This window comes from Terrapene carolina, unplaced genomic scaffold (genome assembly GCF_002925995.2).
Source record: "Terrapene carolina triunguis isolate 2854851 unplaced genomic scaffold, T_m_triunguis-2.0 Scaffold89, whole genome shotgun sequence".
NCBI classification, from domain to species: Eukaryota; Metazoa; Chordata; order Testudines; family Emydidae; genus Terrapene; species Terrapene triunguis.
Window position 1 is genome coordinate 13847155 of NW_020664440.1, and position 19416 is coordinate 13866570.

The 19416-nt window shown below is 38.1% G+C and overlaps 1 protein-coding gene across 3 annotated transcripts in view; it reads left to right on the forward strand.

Annotated features, from left to right (window-relative positions):
• Positions 1-19416, forward strand: part of ITPR1 (inositol 1,4,5-trisphosphate receptor type 1) — a 244452-nt gene that overhangs the window by 99272 nt on the left and 125764 nt on the right. For all 3 annotated transcript variants that reach the window (XM_024196743.2, XM_024196818.2, XM_026650249.2), the window contains exons 17-27: positions 19-138; positions 2378-2572; positions 4513-4764; positions 6023-6164; positions 7239-7392; positions 7743-7930; positions 10372-10510; positions 12541-12595; positions 13688-13853; positions 13948-14118; positions 18768-18833. In XM_024196743.2, the coding sequence (XP_024052511.1) occupies positions 19-138; positions 2378-2572; positions 4513-4764; positions 6023-6164; positions 7239-7392; positions 7743-7930; positions 10372-10510; positions 12541-12595; positions 13688-13853; positions 13948-14118; positions 18768-18833 (1648 nt within the window). The remainder of the gene's footprint in view (positions 1-18; positions 139-2377; positions 2573-4512; positions 4765-6022; positions 6165-7238; positions 7393-7742; positions 7931-10371; positions 10511-12540; positions 12596-13687; positions 13854-13947; positions 14119-18767; positions 18834-19416) is intronic.

The window sequence follows — 19416 nt, forward strand, 5'->3', positions numbered from 1 at the left end:
CTTTTTATTTCCAAATAGGTTTTTGGATTATCTCTCAGATTTGTGTGTTTCCATGAACAAGTCTATTCCGGTGACACAGGAACTGATTTGTAAAGCTGTGTTGAATCCAGCCAATGCAGACATACTCATTGAGACGAAGTAAGCTGAGACTTATTTGTGAATAGCTTTCTAGTTGGTGTATAAGGAAGGTGGATCAGAGCGTTGAGAACACTAGCCTCAAGACTACAGAGAGTACCAAACTTAGAATGTGTGAGGGCCTTTCTAAATACACGATAGATGAGTGTTGGAGGCACCAAAATGACTGCCACATCGATTCCTAGCCCTGTGTACTCTAGACATCTTTCAGATATTTAACATTTTCATCAGGTAGCTTGATAACTCTGAGAGAAGCTGCAGTCTTATGTAACATGTTTTCAGTCTTGAACCATTTTAAACTAAAGATGCTAAAATGCTCTCTCATCTGAGCTGGATAAGCAGATATTCTGGGATTTGCTATGTAGCAGACTTGTATAAGATGGTGTTCCAGGTCCCATGAGCCTGGTTGTTCTCCTGGCCCTTAGGTTTACCATGGTAGATTGAGTGCAGTCAGCAGCGCCTTTAGGAACTTAGAGCTCTCTGAAAAATGAAAAACTCTTCCCATGAAAACTTTCACATTTTTGAATAAAAAAAATGGTGCTGAACTGCAACAAAACATTGAAAGCATAACATTCTTCCTCAGGAAAGCTTTTTAAGAACAATTCCCTTTCAGGGGAATTGCAATGGAATTTTTTTGGCTTCCCTGCTGTCCACCCAGAAAGCTCTTGTTAGCTTCACAAATGAAATTAAAAAAGCCTTCTATCCTGGCTGTTTAATTCTCTGCTTGCAGCTCTAGGAGCCAGTCAGGAAGAGAGCCTGCCTCCTGTTGCAGCTCTAGGAGCCAGTCAGGAAGAGAGCCTGCCTCCTGTTGCAGATCTAGGAGCTGGAGATGCAGAGAGCCCAGACATTCAGCTCCCCATTTCCCCCTCTCCATCTCCAGGTGGCAGGGCGGAAGAGCATCCTGGTGCTCAGCCTTAGACGTCCTCCAGGAAAGGTTTTGTCTATTTCACATAGGGAATGTGAAATTGACACGAGCCTGTCAAGTGGGGAGCCGCCATTTTGATTTTCCTCAGGAAAAATCAGATTTTTGGCACCCAAAAAAAGGAGAGAGAAATTTCTCACAGGAAATTTCAGTTTTGTGAAAAGGACATTTTTAATCAGAAGAATCACTCTGATGAGAAATTGTCAACCAGCTCTCTGACCGCTGTGCACATGCCCACAGCAGTGCAAAAGCTGGTATTTTTATAGTCGCCTATTCCACCTCGGGTCAAAATTTCAGTTTTCATCTCTTGGGAACAACCAAACGATGCATGTGTGTCCATAACAGGCACCAATTTCCAACTAGCTTCAATAAAGCTGGGTTTACTTGGCATGTGGAATTGAGAGAAGGTTAATATTGAAAAAAAGAGGTCAAGAAGAGTAAAACATGTCTTTGCTAATTAATAAATGAAATCTAGGTAAACAGGAAAGACCTTGCAGGCGCTATTTCTAGGTTTGACAAGATTAAAAATCTTGTTTCTTAATGTTTGTCTCTCTACCAGAACTCTGCCAGGTTTCAGTGTCTCTTGCTGATCTGTTTAATTTGTGCCTCTTGCTTATGTAGTTAGTGACCTTTCTTTTGGCCAGATGCTAAGAACCTTGATTACCATTTTAGGTATGAGGTCATTCTTCTAACTTAATTATGTTTTTGACACCCAAAGAGAATGAAGTTCTGTTCCATTTTCCATTTGTGGGATATTGAATAGATCAAAGTTTACTTGCTCAATCAAAGAGTTTGGGTGAATACATAAATTGATTGATCCTAGATGTTTTTTGAATCAATGCTTCCTACATAGAAGTCTTTTTGGACATTAATTTGTCTTGCCCTAGGTGATACCCTTGTTTCTTCAGCCACGTAGATAGCCACAAAATTAAATTCCCTTTTATAACCAATCAAAAATATACCATATGTCTATGTGGATTACTGTTCACATTGGATATTCAGTGCTTAGCTCTAACTAGGTTTTAATACCATGCTCATAACAATAGTATCTGAACACCTAAGGTCATCATGTAGTATAAGGAAATGTCTCTTCTATTTTTCCTACATTATTTGGGATTTTTTGTGTGGACATGTTGAGAGAGAGAGAGAGGAAAAAAAAAAACCCAACTATGTCTAGTACCATGAATGCAAGTCTCCTGAGTGACTATGCAAATCACTGTTGTTATACCCCTGTGCAACTCAGCAGTTGTCCTAAAACAAAATATTTTAAGATCTCATGGACTGCATTATTTTGTTGTTTAATCCCTTTCTTTCTGCCAGGTTGGTTCTTTCTCGGTTTGAGTTTGAAGAGGTATCAAGTGGAGAAAACACCTTGGAGGTTGGAGAAGATGAGGAAGAAGTTTGGCTATTCTGGCGAGACAGCAACAAGGAAATCCGCAGTAAGAGTGTCAGAGAGTTGGCTCAGGATGCTAAGGAAGGGCAGAAGGAAGATCGGGATATACTCAGCTATTACAGGTTAACACCGTGTGCAGTAGTTGGTTTTGATAGGGTAATAAGAACTGGATGGGTGAAGGCCTCTTCAGTATAATAATCAGTTAATTAGTGCCAAATAAAGACTCAGAACACTAGACTCAGTACCCAATAGAAAATGGTGTAAAGCTTTCTGTACATGGTAAATGCACTAGAAGCACAAAGTTGTGTTTTGATGTCAGATAGAAGTCGAGTAATCAATGTGAGCACAATGAGAAAATGTAAGCGTAAATACAGAATAAGGTGGGGTTCAAAGTGTGTAAGAGTTTGGTAGCATTTGTATGCGAGGTAGCATATATCTGTGGTGAGTCTTCTCCTGACGGAGATGCTCATGAGTCCGGCTTTCTCCACAATAGTTTGATTTTCTTCATGACGATCTTAACTTTAGCTTGTAAAATCTGAGCTGTAATAGGGGTTGTTGAAAGGAAGGTGAGCTAGCACTCAGAGTAAAGGGAAAGGGTTGGTTGTAACCTGCAAAAAGCTCTTTCTAAGATGCCACCACAGTTCTAGATCATTTCTAGAACTTTATTTGTGAGCTCCAGACTTAGTAGATGTGTCCTGGTGAGAACTTCAGGACTATATGAACTTGCAAAAACCCCACAAGAAGTTTTGTTTTTTTATTTTTTTTTTATTTTTTTGCCTTTTTGCACTATTAAGCTATGCTTCTAATATGAGGCAGTGCTTCCAGATGACTTGGCTAGACACCAGTTTCTTGGCGCATTGTAATTCCAAGTTCCATCTCAGACCAAATTCCTGTGTCTGGGCTATAAACTTTTGAGAATAGTTTGACAGACCGTTGGCTATTGTGGTGCAAAAAGTACCACCAGAATTCCTTTTTAACTACTTATCACTTTGGCCTTGCATATTGTGTTTAAAAACTTTAAATAATTCATCTGGTAAACTTGTTAAAAGGGATTAGAATGGATGTTTTGGATTTGGACTACTTAAGAGTTTCAGGCCCAAAGTGGACCTGTTCTAACTTTGTTTTCTCTCCTTTATCTGTTTGCAAAGTCCATGCAATTCTTATGAGTTCTTCCCAAAAAGAGTTGTTTAAATGCTCTTAACAGTAATTTCTTCTAACCTTTCAATAACAAACCAATGAGTGTGTATATATAAAGTGTGTATATATAATGAAGAGAGTAGGAAGCAATTCTGTAAGGTAAAATTCCATGGACTAGGATACAAAGGAATAAGATTCAATTAAATGCCTTGTAATCTTTTTATTGAAAAACCACCTTCTTTAGAGTTAAGGTCGGTAAGGACTATATAAACACTCATACTCTGCATGTGCTTTAAACTTTAGTTGCTGGGTTATAATAATTATTAGAGTCTGTTGTATTTGCATTCATTTAAATGATAGGTGCCTGTTCTGTTCCTGTTGACTAGATCTTTTGGGAGCAGGAAAAAAAAGTACATGAACTCAATTGTTATATCTACCTGTGACTAATTGGTATGGAGACTGATGCCTCAGTACAGCAGAATACTTAGGCATATGTCCAACTTTAATCAGTTTAATAGTCTCATTGACTCCATTGCCTAAGCAATCAAGAGTAGCTTGAGAGATGCCAGTGAGAAGTGTGCCAACTTCTAAAATGACTAGGCTGCTGTAATCTTTCTGTATTTAATAAGAAATAGCATTAGCAAAGAAAAACCAAGTGCTGCTTCATTCTTCAAAATATACAACACTGTGACAAACTAGGTGACTTTTGGAAAGCTGTTGTCCCGACCCTCAGATGACAATTATGTTACCTTTATTTGTGTTGGGAAATGATTTATTCTATTTTTAGAGCATCCCGTACCTATTGATTAATATCAGTAACATTTCTTTTTAACTAAAACATTAATTGCTAAACACTGTTGACCTTTTTAGGTGCTTTCCTTATATTGACTTCTGGAAACTAAGGTGTAAGTTTCTTCTCTTCTAGATACCAGCTTAATCTTTTTGCTAGAATGTGCCTGGATCGACAGTACTTGGCCATAAATGAAATATCTGGCCAGTTGGATGTGGATCTCATTCTTCGTTGTATGTCTGACGAAAACCTACCATATGATCTGAGAGCATCGTTCTGCCGGCTGATGCTGCATATGCATGTTGACCGTGATCCCCAAGAACAAGTAACGCCAGTGAAGTATGCTCGTCTGTGGTCTGAGATACCTTCTGAAATTGCTATTGATGAGTAAGTACTTGATGGAGAGGTATGAAAGAGCAGGAAATGAAATAGTTTTTTAATTTAAAAACAAACAAACCCTAAACTAATAAGTCATCTTTTTTACTTCTTTACTGGTGCTATCTCACTAGTCTATTATTGGTATTGAAGCCTGGTGGTATTAAAAACGTGTCTGTGGAGACACTTGCTGAGAAGAACTTCATTGAGTAGAAAAGCTCAATTATTTTGTATGGTTGCTGCGTTTTATTTTCCCCAAGAGGCAACGTGGTCCAGTGGATAGTGCACTGGGTGGGGATTTGAGACACCTGTGTTCTATTCCTGGCTTTACCAATAACTTGCTGCGTGACCTAGGCAAGTCACTTAAATCTTTGTGCCTTTGTTTCCTCTCACATCTTGTGTGTCTTGTCTAATCAGGGTGTAAGCTCTTCAGGGCAGGGGACTATCTTTTGGTACAGGACCTAGCACAGAGGGATTCCGATCTTTCGGTTGTGCCCTGTAGTTACTATTGTAATAGAAATAATTTTTAAAATACTTTAATGTGTTCAGATGTTCCAAGCAAGATGATATTTTAAAAGATAAAAATTAACTTGATTTTTATTCGTTTTTTCCAGTCCCAGGGAATAAACACTTCGTATTCTGTTCAGTTGGGGTCTCTAAATCTCTACTGCTTCATTGCAGTACTTCACTGCTAAACTTTCCTCCCCCTAGGTTAATTTTCTGAAGGAAATCCAATAGAGCATCTTCAGATTTAAAAGCTAAAGGGAAAAATAAGTGCTCAAGTCAGGCAAACTATTTCCAATAATACATAATTTTAAAAAAAGATTTCCACTACCATCCATATTCCTAATTGTGGATTTTTCTTTAAAAACTGATCTAGAATGTATGTTTAAAAAAATAAAATAGTTTAAATGTTTTTACTTACAGAAAAAAATCCCGTTTGTATCCGGAGTTAGCACTTCATGGTCACATCTGCTGTCTTGCTGCTGTATGTCACTTGTCACCATTTCCATTAGAAAAATGTTTTTCCTCCTTTCTTTCTTTTTATTGGTACAAACCTTGCTTTTTCACATATTTTTAAAATAGTGCAAAGTGAGCATATGGGACAAAGCAGCAAAAGCCAGGAAATTATGGTCTCAGCTTCCTGTCTCCTTGATTTGGGATAAATTGTTTAACAGCCTTAACCTTATTTAGATCTTGAGAAACTTGGATTAAAAAAAATTTCTATTTATGTGCATTTTACATTCAAGTTTAATTTTTTCCCCTCCAGCTATGACAGCAGTGGAACTTCCAAAGATGAAATTAAGGAGAGATTTGCACAAACCATGGAATTTGTGGAGGAGTATTTAAGAGATGTGGTGTGTCAGAGGTTCCCTTTCTCTGATAAAGAGAAAAACAAACTCACTTTTGAGGTAATTATTCCATTTTTATTTTTAATCTCTTTTTCTAAAGTAAAACAACGTTGCCTTTAATACAAGTTGAATTGGAGGAGGTTACATGTGAGTACTAACCTTCAGCAACTCCCTTCTCCTTGTGAGTAATCGTTACTCATGTAAACAACCCATTGAAGTCAGTAGCTGTTTGCAAGAATAGGTGCTAATGTGGGATAAATAAATACTCACTTGTATTTTAAAAATAATTTGCAGTAGTTATGTTCACTTTTGTGCCCACTTTGATTTGTAAGATCAGGTTTTAGTGGCACAAATGTTTGTGGAACCCAGACTTTGTTTGCATGCACAAGTGTTTGTGCATGAAGCGGTTGTACACTCATCCAGTAAGAGAACAGTAGAATATCAATCATATAGTTTACCTTACCAGTTACAACAAACAGCTTGAATAACCTGTCATGAATATGCAGGGCAATGTTTCGTAAATAATCCATAGCTAAAGAAAAATCATTCAGTACTTTTGAATAACAAATACATTTGAGGGATTCGCTTCCTACTCGCAGAAAAAAGAGGCTACATTAGGCATAGAAATTATTTGGTAAAAGTTATTTGCACAGTTCAAGAAACAGTATATTTTTGGGTCTTGTAGGGAAATTCCAGTTCTTGGCGGTATTAAAGATTTGACTAGATATGTAGTCCTTTGAAAACTCCCTCTGGTGAAAGTCTGTTTAATGGTTACCAATTGATGTAATAACTGTTATGTAAAATGTGCATTTATAGGTCAAGCCCAAAGAAGTTCTATCTTACTTTATTTACTGCCACACGTCAACAAATATATCATGCTTTTTGCTATAGAATAGCTACAGTAGGTATCAGAAGTCTTGCAATCCTGGACATGTAAATATACCTGTAGATATATATTAGCAAACTTATTTTGATTACTAGAATAAAGAACTATAAAACATAATGGAATTTGCTTATAAAGAGTGGGTCAGACAAATGGTCAATTAAGTTCATAAGTGCAACTAAAAGTCAAGAAACAAACTGAGTTTTTGTGGCAAAAATAAGGGTTTTGATCAATACTTTCATTTTTAATAGGTTGTGAACTTAGCCAGAAACCTGATATATTTTGGTTTCTACAACTTCTGTGACCTCCTAAGACTAACCAAAATCCTCCTGGCTATATTAGACTGCGTGCATATTGCTACTATCTTCCCCATTACCAAAATGGCAAAAGGAGAAGAAAGTAAAGGTAAGACTGAAAAAATTATTTGGGGAACTCCTGAGTGGAAGTGGAGGATTTCTTGGCCTCATTAATTTTATCTGAATACATGAAATGGGCATCAACATTTTCCCTTTTATCCACTGAATTTTTGGTGGTTTCCTATAAAAGCTAAGCGGTAATTGGGAGACGAATCTAAGGGGAAGATTTCTAAAGGAGGTTAGGTGCCTCACTGCCCTTTGCGTCTTTTTGAAAATATTCCCTTTGTTTCGTATGAAGCCGGATTGATTTTCATGAGCTGTGAATGGCCGCTTATCCTCTCGGTGCATTCAAAGTGCAGTTATCTTATTCTTACTGTGTTTTTACCTGCCTCTCTGAAGGGAGCAATGTGATGAGATCAATTCATGGGGTTGGTGAGCTGATGACCCAGGTTGTACTCAGAGGTGGTGGATTCTTGCCCCTTACTCCACTTGCTACTGCTCCTGAGGGTAATGTCAAACAGAGTGAACCAGAGAAAGAAGATATCCTGGTAATGGACACCAAGCTGAAAATCATCGAAATACTTCAGGTACTAGAGATGCAGTGGAATATAGAGTTAGGTGGGGTCTCAAATCCTGTGTTGGGATGCTTGCATCTGACACTACATCTTAACTAGATGTTAGGGAGTGCTTAGGAGGAGACGGTCCCTTCCAGTCCATTGCTGCCGGGATAGTCTTCTCATGCTTAGAAGGTGTTGCAGAGGCAAACACCTAACCCTGTGAAACACTTTTTGCACACCCCTATGGCAGAGATTTTCTTCTGGATGGGAGTTGTTAGTTGTGCACATGGGTGACTCAGAGCTGAACTAAAGGTCAACGTTCCATCTTTCTGGCATAGCAGGTCTTCAGCCACTTACCGTGCTATTTAACAGTTAATAATTTTTATAGGGCTGGCTGCCTTAAGAGGATAGTTACTATTCCCCTGGCCTGCCCCATCAAACAACTTCTTGTAATTTTCTAGGGTATCTTACTGTGGATGGCTAGGTAAACTGCCTTTGTTTGATAACTCTACAGCAGGGGAAGTGTCCTGCATATAGAATAAAACACATTTGGCTGGTCACTACATTTTCCTAACAGCCTTGATTATAAGCCACTGATACCATGAAGCCATAAAGGTGATTTCAGCCCCCCTCCGCCAGATATAATGTTGTGGTAATGATAATGCTTCAAAAGTGAGCAGAGGCCCTTTATAGACAGAAAGGAGAACAGTCCCCCTTATGGTGATTTTAATGTCTAATTCACATAGGCCTAAATGCTGCTGGTACCCTCTGCTGGGTAAAAGAATGCCAAACAGCAGTAAAGCTACACATAAGGAGTTTTCATTGAGTTTGCTTGAGCCACCAGTGGTCCTCTGTGTAGCGAGGTGAGGGACTGGCTTTGTGTTTATATGGAAGAAACAGTGTGTACGGAAGGCTTGCAGTGGGATAAAATGAAACATCACAATTTATAAACCTGATTAAAGATAAATATCACTTTTATGGGCTGGAATGGGGCGTTTGATGGTAGATTCTCTTGTTACTTTAGACAACATTATTGAAAAACATGGGTAACAAAATTTGACCCCATTTTTGCAGGAATTGTTAAAGTAGAGCAATATATTGGACATGATCATGCAGTCTGTCATAATGGAACAGGGAAATTAGAAACTGAGTTAAATTAATAAAAATTGTATAGGATTCTTGAATAAAATATATAATTATACAGGAAAGTAGATTACTTATAATTCAGATCTTGAGGTAGAAAGTTTAGATGTCCAGACTCAAAGTTGTTCTATTAATTTGGGGGATTTAATTTTTAAAGGTGTGGGTTTTTTTTGTTTTTGTTTTTGTTTTTTAAGATAGAATAATTTTAACATTGATTGAGGGGTTTAAAACATTTAAAAAGGCATAAGGAGAGGCTTTGTCCTTTGTTTGTCTCTTACTTTTCCCTGTTAAAAGGGGAGGGGTAAAATCAAGAAAAATGTATCCATGCTTGTAAAGATGTTTTGATGACTAAACAGTTGAGAAGACATAAATTTAAGGTTTTAAAACCAGAATTTATTAAATATGGGGCAAATGTAGCAATATTTATCCCTGCCAAAATACATGACTAATGATGAAAGTAAATATATCTTCTTACGTTGGGATGATACGAGACACTCTTTGGATGGTACATCTCTCCCCAAGGGAGCAGTAAGATGTTAATGTTGTAAAACAGGATATCAAAGTTCATGTTTGCCTGTTTCTGTTAGTACTGACTGAACTCTTAACCAATGATTGGTTTATACTACATGTTTTATTTAAACCTTATGACACATCTACAAAGGAAGTGTGGTACGTTGATTAGGGCACTAACCTGTGTGTCAGAAGAACTGGGTTTGATTCCCTGCTCTGTCATAAGCTTCAAGCATGACCTTTGGCAATTTGGTTTGGCCCAGATTTTTAAAGCTATTTCAATGTCGTTGTGCCCAGTTTAAGAATGCCTGACTGATTTAGGAGCCTACATTTCATTTTCCGAAGGAATTTTGGCACTTCTGAGTCTGAATTCCATTGACAGTCGATGGGATTGAAACCAATGCCTATGCATCACAGGGGTGTTGTGAGGATAAATACATTAGATTGTCAAGCACTCAGGTACTCCAGTAATGGGTGGGAGGAAAGAGGTGCATAGAAGTACCCATTGAATCTTTCTTAGATATTTTTGCATTCATGGTTCTTTAAATTGACCTTATACATTTGGTTATGCTTGTAGTCGAATCTTTTAAAATAGAATCTTTTAAAATAAAAACCCCCAAAGTACTGAATTTTGGATTACTTAAAAAAGGGATTTTGGTGCATTCCCCTCCCTTCATAGTAAAATCTGCAGTTTTCTGAGTATGTGGATCTCAGCTGTTAGTTTACACAGAGTGCAGTGTTACAGTCTTGAGAGGTATAGAGACGTGATGTAAAAATAACATGTCTATTTCCATTTTTTTAAAACTTTGAATCATCAGTTTATTTTGAATGTGAGGTTGGATTACAGAATCTCGTGCCTACTGTGTATATTTAAATGCGAGTTCGATGAAAGCAATGCACAGACCTGTGAATCACCTACTGGAAGCAGTAACCAAGAGGCCCCAACTAATGTACCAGGTTAGTTATTTCATAAAAAGCTTTTTAAAGAAATGGTGGGGGTGCCTTAATGATCGAAGTCCTGATTCAGCAATGTACTCCAGCTCATGCTTGACTTTAGGCACATGAGTGGCCCCACTGAAGTCAGGAACATTGCTAAATCAGGTTCCAAGTGTGACAATTACATTGAATATCTTTTCCACGTAGAGCAAAAACTAGAATTGTTGTCACTGCCTCTTGTTGCCATGAATTAAGTAATTGTACCCGTCTCCGTCTCTAGGAGCATTACAAAATTCCTTTAAAATGCATTTCGAAAATTGATTTATCATGGCCCCAAACAAGGACTTGCCTTGTTATTTTCAAACAAAGTTAAAGTGATCCACAATCTACCTGACCACTACCCCAGCAAAATAACCTCCAACCCAATCTACCTCCTCCCAAAACAAATCCTGGGAAAAAAGGTGAGTCTTGCAGATTTTCCTGGAGGTCTCTAAATCTGAATTTTGGTGGACCAAAGTGGGAAAGAAGTTGTACAGCAAAGGCCCCCCCCACTGGGTCTCTTCTGATTAAAACCACAATGCTGAAAACTTGTGCCCCTCAGATGTTGCTAAACTGCTGTGGTATCACCTAGGGAGAGAGGTGATGTCCTGTAGCCAGAATCTGAAACACTTAGGGCTTGAGAAGTCCTAAACTAAAGTATTTATATTTGATCTGTGTGACTTATTGTGCTGAAAATAGGATTTTTTAAATCAACTTGAGGATCTGTTCTCTAGATGCCAGAGAGGTTTTAGATGTGTAACTTCTCCGCACCGCAAGAGAACAAATATTTTAGTTTCCACTCCAGTCTCTTGCTCTTGTAGTGTCTCTTGCTCTTGGACTGGAGGGTAGAATGACAGGCTTCTGGTCTGGGCCTTTGTAGTTAGGCTGCTTAGAACTCCCCTTGAGTTGAAGCAGTGCAGATCTATGTACTTGTTATAATCAATGTGAATTTAAAGTGAAAGAGTGTAAATAGTTCTCAGACAGATGTATCTTCCCCTTGCTGTGCCCACTGCTCACAAGAGAGATTGAATCAGGGCCCTGTTATAACGCGGAACATGAATCTGGAGGCCAGAATTAAAGTAAGATGTCAAGGACCCTATCTTGCAAGATGCAGAGTTCCTTCAGCTCCTACTGACTTCAATGAGAGCTGTTAATGCTTAGCACCTCATAAATCCAGCCCTGTGCGAGCAAAATGGTTACCTGAGATGAGGCTTCACCAGCCTCTGCAGGCAGTGGGGTGGGCTAGGTGATCTAATTGACATATCCTCTAATTACTAAGATTCTAGCTAAAACTTTTTAGCTATTTCCTTGCCAAAAAGCAGGGACTGCCATTTACTCTGTGTCTGTACCATGACTAGCACAATGGGACCTAGACCTGACTAAGCTTTCTAGGTATTCCCAGTCAGAAAAAGTGAGATTGGGGAATAGCAGAGAGGAAAAAACTTCAATATTTATTTCCCAGGAAGCAGTGTTCAATTGGGAAATTTTCTAAGAATATGGCAGATATTGTTTGCCTCGTATCTTTTTATTCTAGAATAATAATTCTTGTTAACCTTCTGGCACATACCTCCTGCTGTGAGGGGCAAAGGCCTTGGTGATGTTAGAAAGTGATTCCTGTCATCAAGGGTTTAATTGCTTAAAGCTGTCAATTAATAACAGAAATGCAGGGCATTTCCTGGGGTCGATGGTGGCCCATCAAGTCAGACACTAATTCCCATCAATGCTTTGCTCTGAAGCAGCTACTGAAAGTATAAGCTAAAAATCAGTGATGGAGGAAGAAACATGGCTATCTGTGAAGTGGTTCAGTAGTTTAACTGGTGAATAGAGATCATTAAGAAATGTCTTACATTAGTTTCTCAGACAGCATCAATCAACATACTATTCAGCTCATATTGGTCCATTCTGCTAAATTTGTGTTACCACTTACAACTTAAGATTTCTTTAGGCTGCCAGAACAGCTACAGTTTGTATCTCTGACACAATAATCTTATGTGCGTATTTCTACTTTCCAGGAGCCCTAGACTTTGAACATATTGAAGAACAAGCTGAAGGGATCTTTGGCGGAAGGAAAGTATCTCTTCATTAGTACGTCTATGGACATAGTTGCTTGAAAACTTTTGTTTTGACAGAATATCTTTGATGGAATTTAAGACTCTTCTCCAAAAAGGAATTTTTAAATGTAATTGTTCACCAATAGAAGTAAATGTTTTAAATTTCTGTTTTATACATTTTTAAATTGCATCTAGGCTCAGCATGTTCTGGAAATCTACCAGACTCTCAAAATAATCATACTTGTTTCCTATGTTTCCACCCAACTCACTTTCCTGTGACCTGTTTTCTTACACGTGAGGCTCTTCTGTTTGTTATATAGCCTGGAGTTTAAGTACTAGCATACTCAACAAAATAAAATTTAAGGTTTTGTAGCTTCGTGTCCCCAGTAACAGAATGAGTGTTCCAGTCACCTTTTTAAACCTGGGGGTACAAAAATCCATTGGATATAAAGGTGCTCTCTCGATTAAACAGTAATGTCCTTTAGGATTAAAAGCCAAGAAAAGAGTTAAAGCCTTTCTTCAAGCTAGGAAAGCAAAGAAATCAAAAAGCAGGGATTTCTCCAAGTAGAAGATTTTCATGCAAGTGTAATCACTTCATGATTCTGCTCTGCTCTTGCATGTGAGAGAGCGTGCTTGAGATTGATGTGTAGATCTGAGGAGAATTTTACTTACAGCCTAGATGAGTCTCACAAGTCTTGAGTATGAGACTTCTGGTTCTACTGATATTTTGGCCATGCTCAACTAACTGCATACACACAGCATTCAGCACAGAATACCCAGGAGTCTAGGACTTTGTGTTCCATTTAGCAGGGACTAGTAGTATTGCTTATATCATCTCTTCAAGCCTCCTGCCACTGGAGGGCAGATCAATGACAAACTGGAACACTTGAGCAGATCTGACGTTCCATCCAACAGAGGATAGTGCTACTGTTGTCCCTAACTTGTTCAAAGCCAACAGCAAATGAGAGCCCCAGATTGCTCTAATTTTTGATGTGGTTTCCATAGCAAAATTATAAATGCAGCTGCAATAATTTCCTGTATACAAAAAGTTGGTTGTTTTATTAAGGTGGGGGAGAAGTTAGTTTACTCTGCATTTGGTTCTTTTCAGTGACGAGAACACCCCATTAGATTTGGATGATCATGGCGGCAGGACTTTCCTTAGAGTTTTGCTCCACTTAACCATGCACGATTACCCTCCACTAGTATCTGGGGCACTTCAGCTACTCTTCAGGCATTTTAGTCAGAGACAAGAAGTTCTTCAAGCATTTAAACAGGTATGTGTGGCTATTATGTGTATGTCCCCTTTCTGCATGCATGTGTTGCAAGTTTTAAAATCTCTGTGCAACTAATGGATTGCATTCATATAAGGTTCAACTGCTTGTTACCAGCCAAGATGTTGACAACTATAAGCAGATAAAACAAGATTTGGACCAATTGAGGTCTATTGTGGAAAAATCAGAACTTTGGGTTTACAAAGGCCAGGGTCCTGATGAGACTATGGATGGAGCACCAGGTGAAAACGAACATAAGAAAAAGGAGGTAAGCCCATGCATCTTGGTAGTCAATTTATGTGAACTATTGGAATATCCATTTGGGTAAATAATGTCTGTACCATATTTAAGAAGCAGTGTGGGGGCTGAGAACCAGGGCTCACAGCTCCCTGACGCGAGCCCAGCTGCACCCTGGCTCTTGCCTCTTCGCTCCCAGCTTGGAGTGCGGGGTGGGGGGGCACTTGAGGCTTCTCACCTCTGGTGGGAAGATCCACACCTGGAGTCCAGTCAGCTGCCGGGCTACGGAGCTGGAAACCCAGTTTTCCAGTGGAGCCATGAAATTGACAAGACAGCCAACAGCTGATGTAAGTAAGGCAACATCTACATGGACACTGGGTCGCCCTACCTACACCGATATAAGCCCTGAGTCTCTCATGGAGGTGGAGTTATGTCGGTGTAGTAGGGCATTTACATCAGTGGAACAAGGCTGTAGTGTAGACACTGTCATAGTTAGGTCGACCTAACTCCGCTGTTTACAGCAAGCCAGAGATTCAGTCAAATATAAGGCAGAGGTGGGTAGTGATGGGAGTTAACAGTATGTGGATGTGAATAGCTATTGTTAGTGGTCAATAAGAATAAGTTACTCATTGCCTTTCATACAGATAGAACCCAAAATCTGCTCTACAGAATTAATATAATTTCAGTTGAATAATAGTGGAGAGAGAGGTATGTTGTGGGGAATGCATGACTGCAGACAGAGTGTGACAACTGATAAAGAGGGGATAGGATGTTACTGTTTTGTAAAAACACTCTACCCTTGTACTCTGGCAGAGAGATTAGTGTGACTTAACACAAAAGCACTTTTTAATACCCAGGGTGGATTTGATTTAAATCAAATTGATTTAAATCACTAGTCAGGAAGACTCGATTTAATCGTGGATTTCTACATAAAAGTTCATTCGTATTGGTTGTTATAACCTTAATACATATTCTTCACAACTCAGTGATAGATGTAGGTTTCATTTTTAGAAGGTACACACTATACATTTTAAATGATTTATTTTGAAAACTTTTCAGATTAGCTTTACAGCTGTATCAGAAAATGAATGATTGTTTGGTTATTTTATTTACCAAAGGTAATTGAAGCAGATATTTATGAAGTCACTGGGAGGTGATCTATCTCCAATTCAACAGGTTAATGATTAATATTTGGAGGATTTTCTTGCCATGCTGTATTAGGAGGAGAACATCACCAGACAGACATTTAAATTGTTTTATTTAACTAAAACAACAACGTTGTGGATTTTGGATTTTTTTCTTCAACAGCAAACATATAATATTTAAACAAAACAAGCATATACATTTTTGAATGTAGTTAAACGTTTAAGTTTTTTAAAATCAGGTTTGTTTTTGTTAAAATTGTTTTTAACTAAAATAGTGAAATGAAAAACCAAAAATTAAATAGACTGTGTCAGTCAGGTCAACATGATAAACTTAAAATATTGGCTTCTGCAGCTAACTCAGTCGTCTTCACCTTCATTTTCCTGTTTGTTCATAATCTGGAAAAGAAAAACAAGCTTTCCTGCTTTTTCAGGTCCCAAACAATTTCTCAATTTGGAATGAATTAGTCCAAAGGAAGAAAATATTTTTTCTACACTGGCAGAAGAAGCTACTGATGTTAAAAATGAGACTATCACTTCAACCGTCTCTGAATCCAAGTGCTTAAGTGACGTCCATCAGTTCACTGGTGTGATTTTTCTTTAAAACATCATCAGCAAACACATATTTCACCCTTAGCTCTGAAGTTTATTATAGTTGGCATTATGGAGGGCTGATTGCTGGATGTCTGTCATAGCCAACTCCTCTTCTTCAGCAGTTAAGGTTTGACCCTGGTACCGAGTATTGAGAATATTTGCAAGAAAATGAGGTGGAGATCATGTTTGTCCCATTCATTTTTTTAATGCTTGTAATTTAACTCTGTCATTGCATATTTCTTTTTTTAAGATCTCACTCAGTTCCTTCCAAATTTCAACAGCATCAGCAATAAAACAGCTATTTCCCTGCATTTTGTTCAATGCTACAGAAATAGGCTTCAGGGTACTCAGCATGTGTTCAACATTTCTCTTAAGCCCAATGTTGAGAACTTTGGCTGTGACAGTGCCATCTATTTTTTCACGATTTTGTTCACAAACAGTCATCAGATTAGGCAAATGCTTTATATAGTGCTCAAAACAGTCCACTACTGAGTTCCATCGCACGTCTTGTGGGAGAGTTAGTTTGGTTCCTCCCACTTTTTTCAGAACAGCTGCTGCAAAGTGGCTGTTATGGAAGTATTTTGCAATTTCAACAACATTAGCCTTTATTTCTGGAACACTGAATTCTTTGGCTAGGAGGTGCATCAAATGGGCACTGCAACCATATGTTATTAGCTTGGGACTCTCTTCACTCTCTTCGAAATAATTTCTTCTCATCTTGGATACATTTGTAGCATTGTCTGTGACCAAGCTGCATACTAGACATTTGAATTTTTTTTTTCACAGTTTGTTATAGCTTTTACTGCTACTTCTTTTAAGTATTCGCTGTGTGCGCATTTCCTGATGTATCAATTGTTTCTGTAAGGAAGACATTCCCTTCTTCTGCTGTCACACAAGCACATCCAACAGGATCATTGTGGACATTGCTTCACCAATCAAGATTCAGGTTAACAATTTTACCCTCTAGGCCTTTTGCACACTGCTCAATTTCTCTTTCATACACTTTATCCAGCAATTTGCCTGTGACAGCTGCTCTGTTGGGTGGACTGTATCCTGGTTTTAGTGACTGAACCATGTTAATGAAGTGTGGGTTCTCAATCATACGGAAAGGAGAGTTTGTTGCATAAACAAACTGGGCAATTTTTTCATCAGTTACCTCTTTTTGTAATCTGCTGGTTCTTATCACAAACTTATTTATGGCTGTTTCTGGATGATGGATATTTTTTTTCTTTTTGCTACAGGTGATATACTGTGGCTATGTGACATACATGATGGGACTGAAACACTATCATTGGCAGATAACTCTGAAACTATAGAAAATGATGGTGATCTTGAAAGTGGATAGTCTTCAGAATCCTGTATGTTGAGGATGGATTCTCCTAAACAAAATAAATCAATGCAGTTATTTAATCATTATTACCATACACTTAGTACTACTTTAAAGGTTAAATTGTAACAGGAAGATCTGCCTATTTCAGCTATTTATTTTTTATCACCACTGCATCTAAAATGATAGTACCATAGAGTAACAACTATATTTTTTGCTCAACTTGAGAATTCAAGAATAGTCCAGAAGGAAGACAGGCAGTCCTTATGAAAGAAATATGAAATAAAATTTTTTCCATCCTGAAGATCCTGCATGTTCAGACATGTTCCTTTCATCATCTTGAACACAGCTTCCTCCTGAGAAGGAACATTTCTCGTGATGTTGTTTCATTCGGGCAACCAGGCCTTGCATTTCTTTGTTGCACTGTTTGCATTTTGCACGCATGCCTGTCTTACCCACAGGTAGAGGAACTTCATTAAAATACTCCCAAACTGGGTCTCTCTTATGGTCAGTGAGAGAATGGTATGGTAGATCTCAAATCAATGAAGGCTACACTCAGAAAGACCTCAAGACTTCTGGAATATGCTGTTCAAACAGTTTCACTTTTGTTTCTACTGCCTGTCCCTCCCTTCTCACATTTATCTCCAGACTTCTTCTCCTTGTCCAGATCTATTCCGCGCCCAGCAATCTTCTATTCACTGAATTTTTTGAAACTTTGCACTTTTAGAGAGAGGGAAGGGATTGACTCTGTATACACAAATTTGCAGAGGGACAATAGGGTTGAGGTCTGTTATTTCTCACCTCTTACTTATTTATTTAAAAACATTTTTGCTGTTAACAAGCATGTTATCTCTGGAGAGACAAATCCACAGTTTGAGAACGGCAAAACTAAGCATCTCTGATGGTATCTTCTAAACTGAGCACTGAGTCCCATTTGTAGATAGAAAGATTAACCTAAATAATCTATACAGAAGACCCTGGATCCCCATAAGATTGGGTCCCTAATCCATGAACTATTGGAACTCATTTACAAAACTTTTCTTAAACATTACATGAGTATATTGTCTCATAGTATAGAATTAGAATTTATAATCCCTATTCCATGATACCAGTTAATGGAGATATCCCATCTCCTAGAACTGGAAGGGACCTTGAAAGGTCATCGAGTCCAGCCCCCTGCCTTCACTAGCAGGACCAAGTACTGATTTTGCCCCAGATCCCCAAGTGGCCCCCTCAAGGATTGAACTCACAACCCAGGGTTGTAGCAGGCCAATGCTCAAACCACTGAGCTATCCCTCCCCCCCATGAGATGTCTTTGAGCTATAATGTATCTTAATTAAAACCATCTTTAGATAGTTTTTTTTTCTCAAAAAGCTTTTTATCAAAAAAATCCGATTTAAATAAAACAAATCTGATTTTTTTTTTTATATTTTATTTTTTAAAAATCATTGATTTTTATCCACCCTGTTAATACCCTCAATCTTGTCATGAAACTGTAAGGTGACAACTGTCAATTTTGGTCTTTATAAATGCAGTTTAATACCCGTATTTCTCAGCCATAGGAGCTATCAAAGAAAATACTCTAATCGATTAATAGATTATTGGTTTTGCCCCTAGGAAGGCCACAGCAAGTCTCAAAAACATGAAAGTACTAGCAGCTATAATTACCGAGTGGTGAAGGAGGTAAGACTTGGTTTCTTTAAATTTAAGTATAAACTAATGGTGCAACTCAGATATTAGTCTGAATTTAAAAAACAGGAAAAACTGAGTCACATTTACACTGTGAAAATTACTTGCTGAGTTCTAATTTGCTGAGTAGTAGAATATCCCAACTCCAATGAGACATCTGGAATATAGCCAACATGCGGGTTACATATTTTCCACAAAAACAGATTATTCCAAAATTTAGCATCAATGCTGCTTATTTCAATGGAAACCCAAATTTTTATGATTATAAAGGATATAAAAGAAGCAGGAAAGTCTGGAAGCTCATTTAAATCTGCCCTCTTTCTTTAGGAACTTGTGCTCCATTGTATCGTCTAATACTTTTAAAACTAATGTACAACGAGAAGCCTGTGTGTGGTAGCTTGTAAGTGTTAGAAGTTTCTAGGTTCGACTCCTGGCTGGCAAATACCTGAATTAGTTTTAAATGGATTTTTTTCATGTCCTTTTCCCATTCACCCAGTGTCTGTCTGCTTGTCTGTCATTAGACTGTGAGTTGCTCAGGTCAGGGAAGTTTCCATCTTAACGTAATTTAAACCAAAAC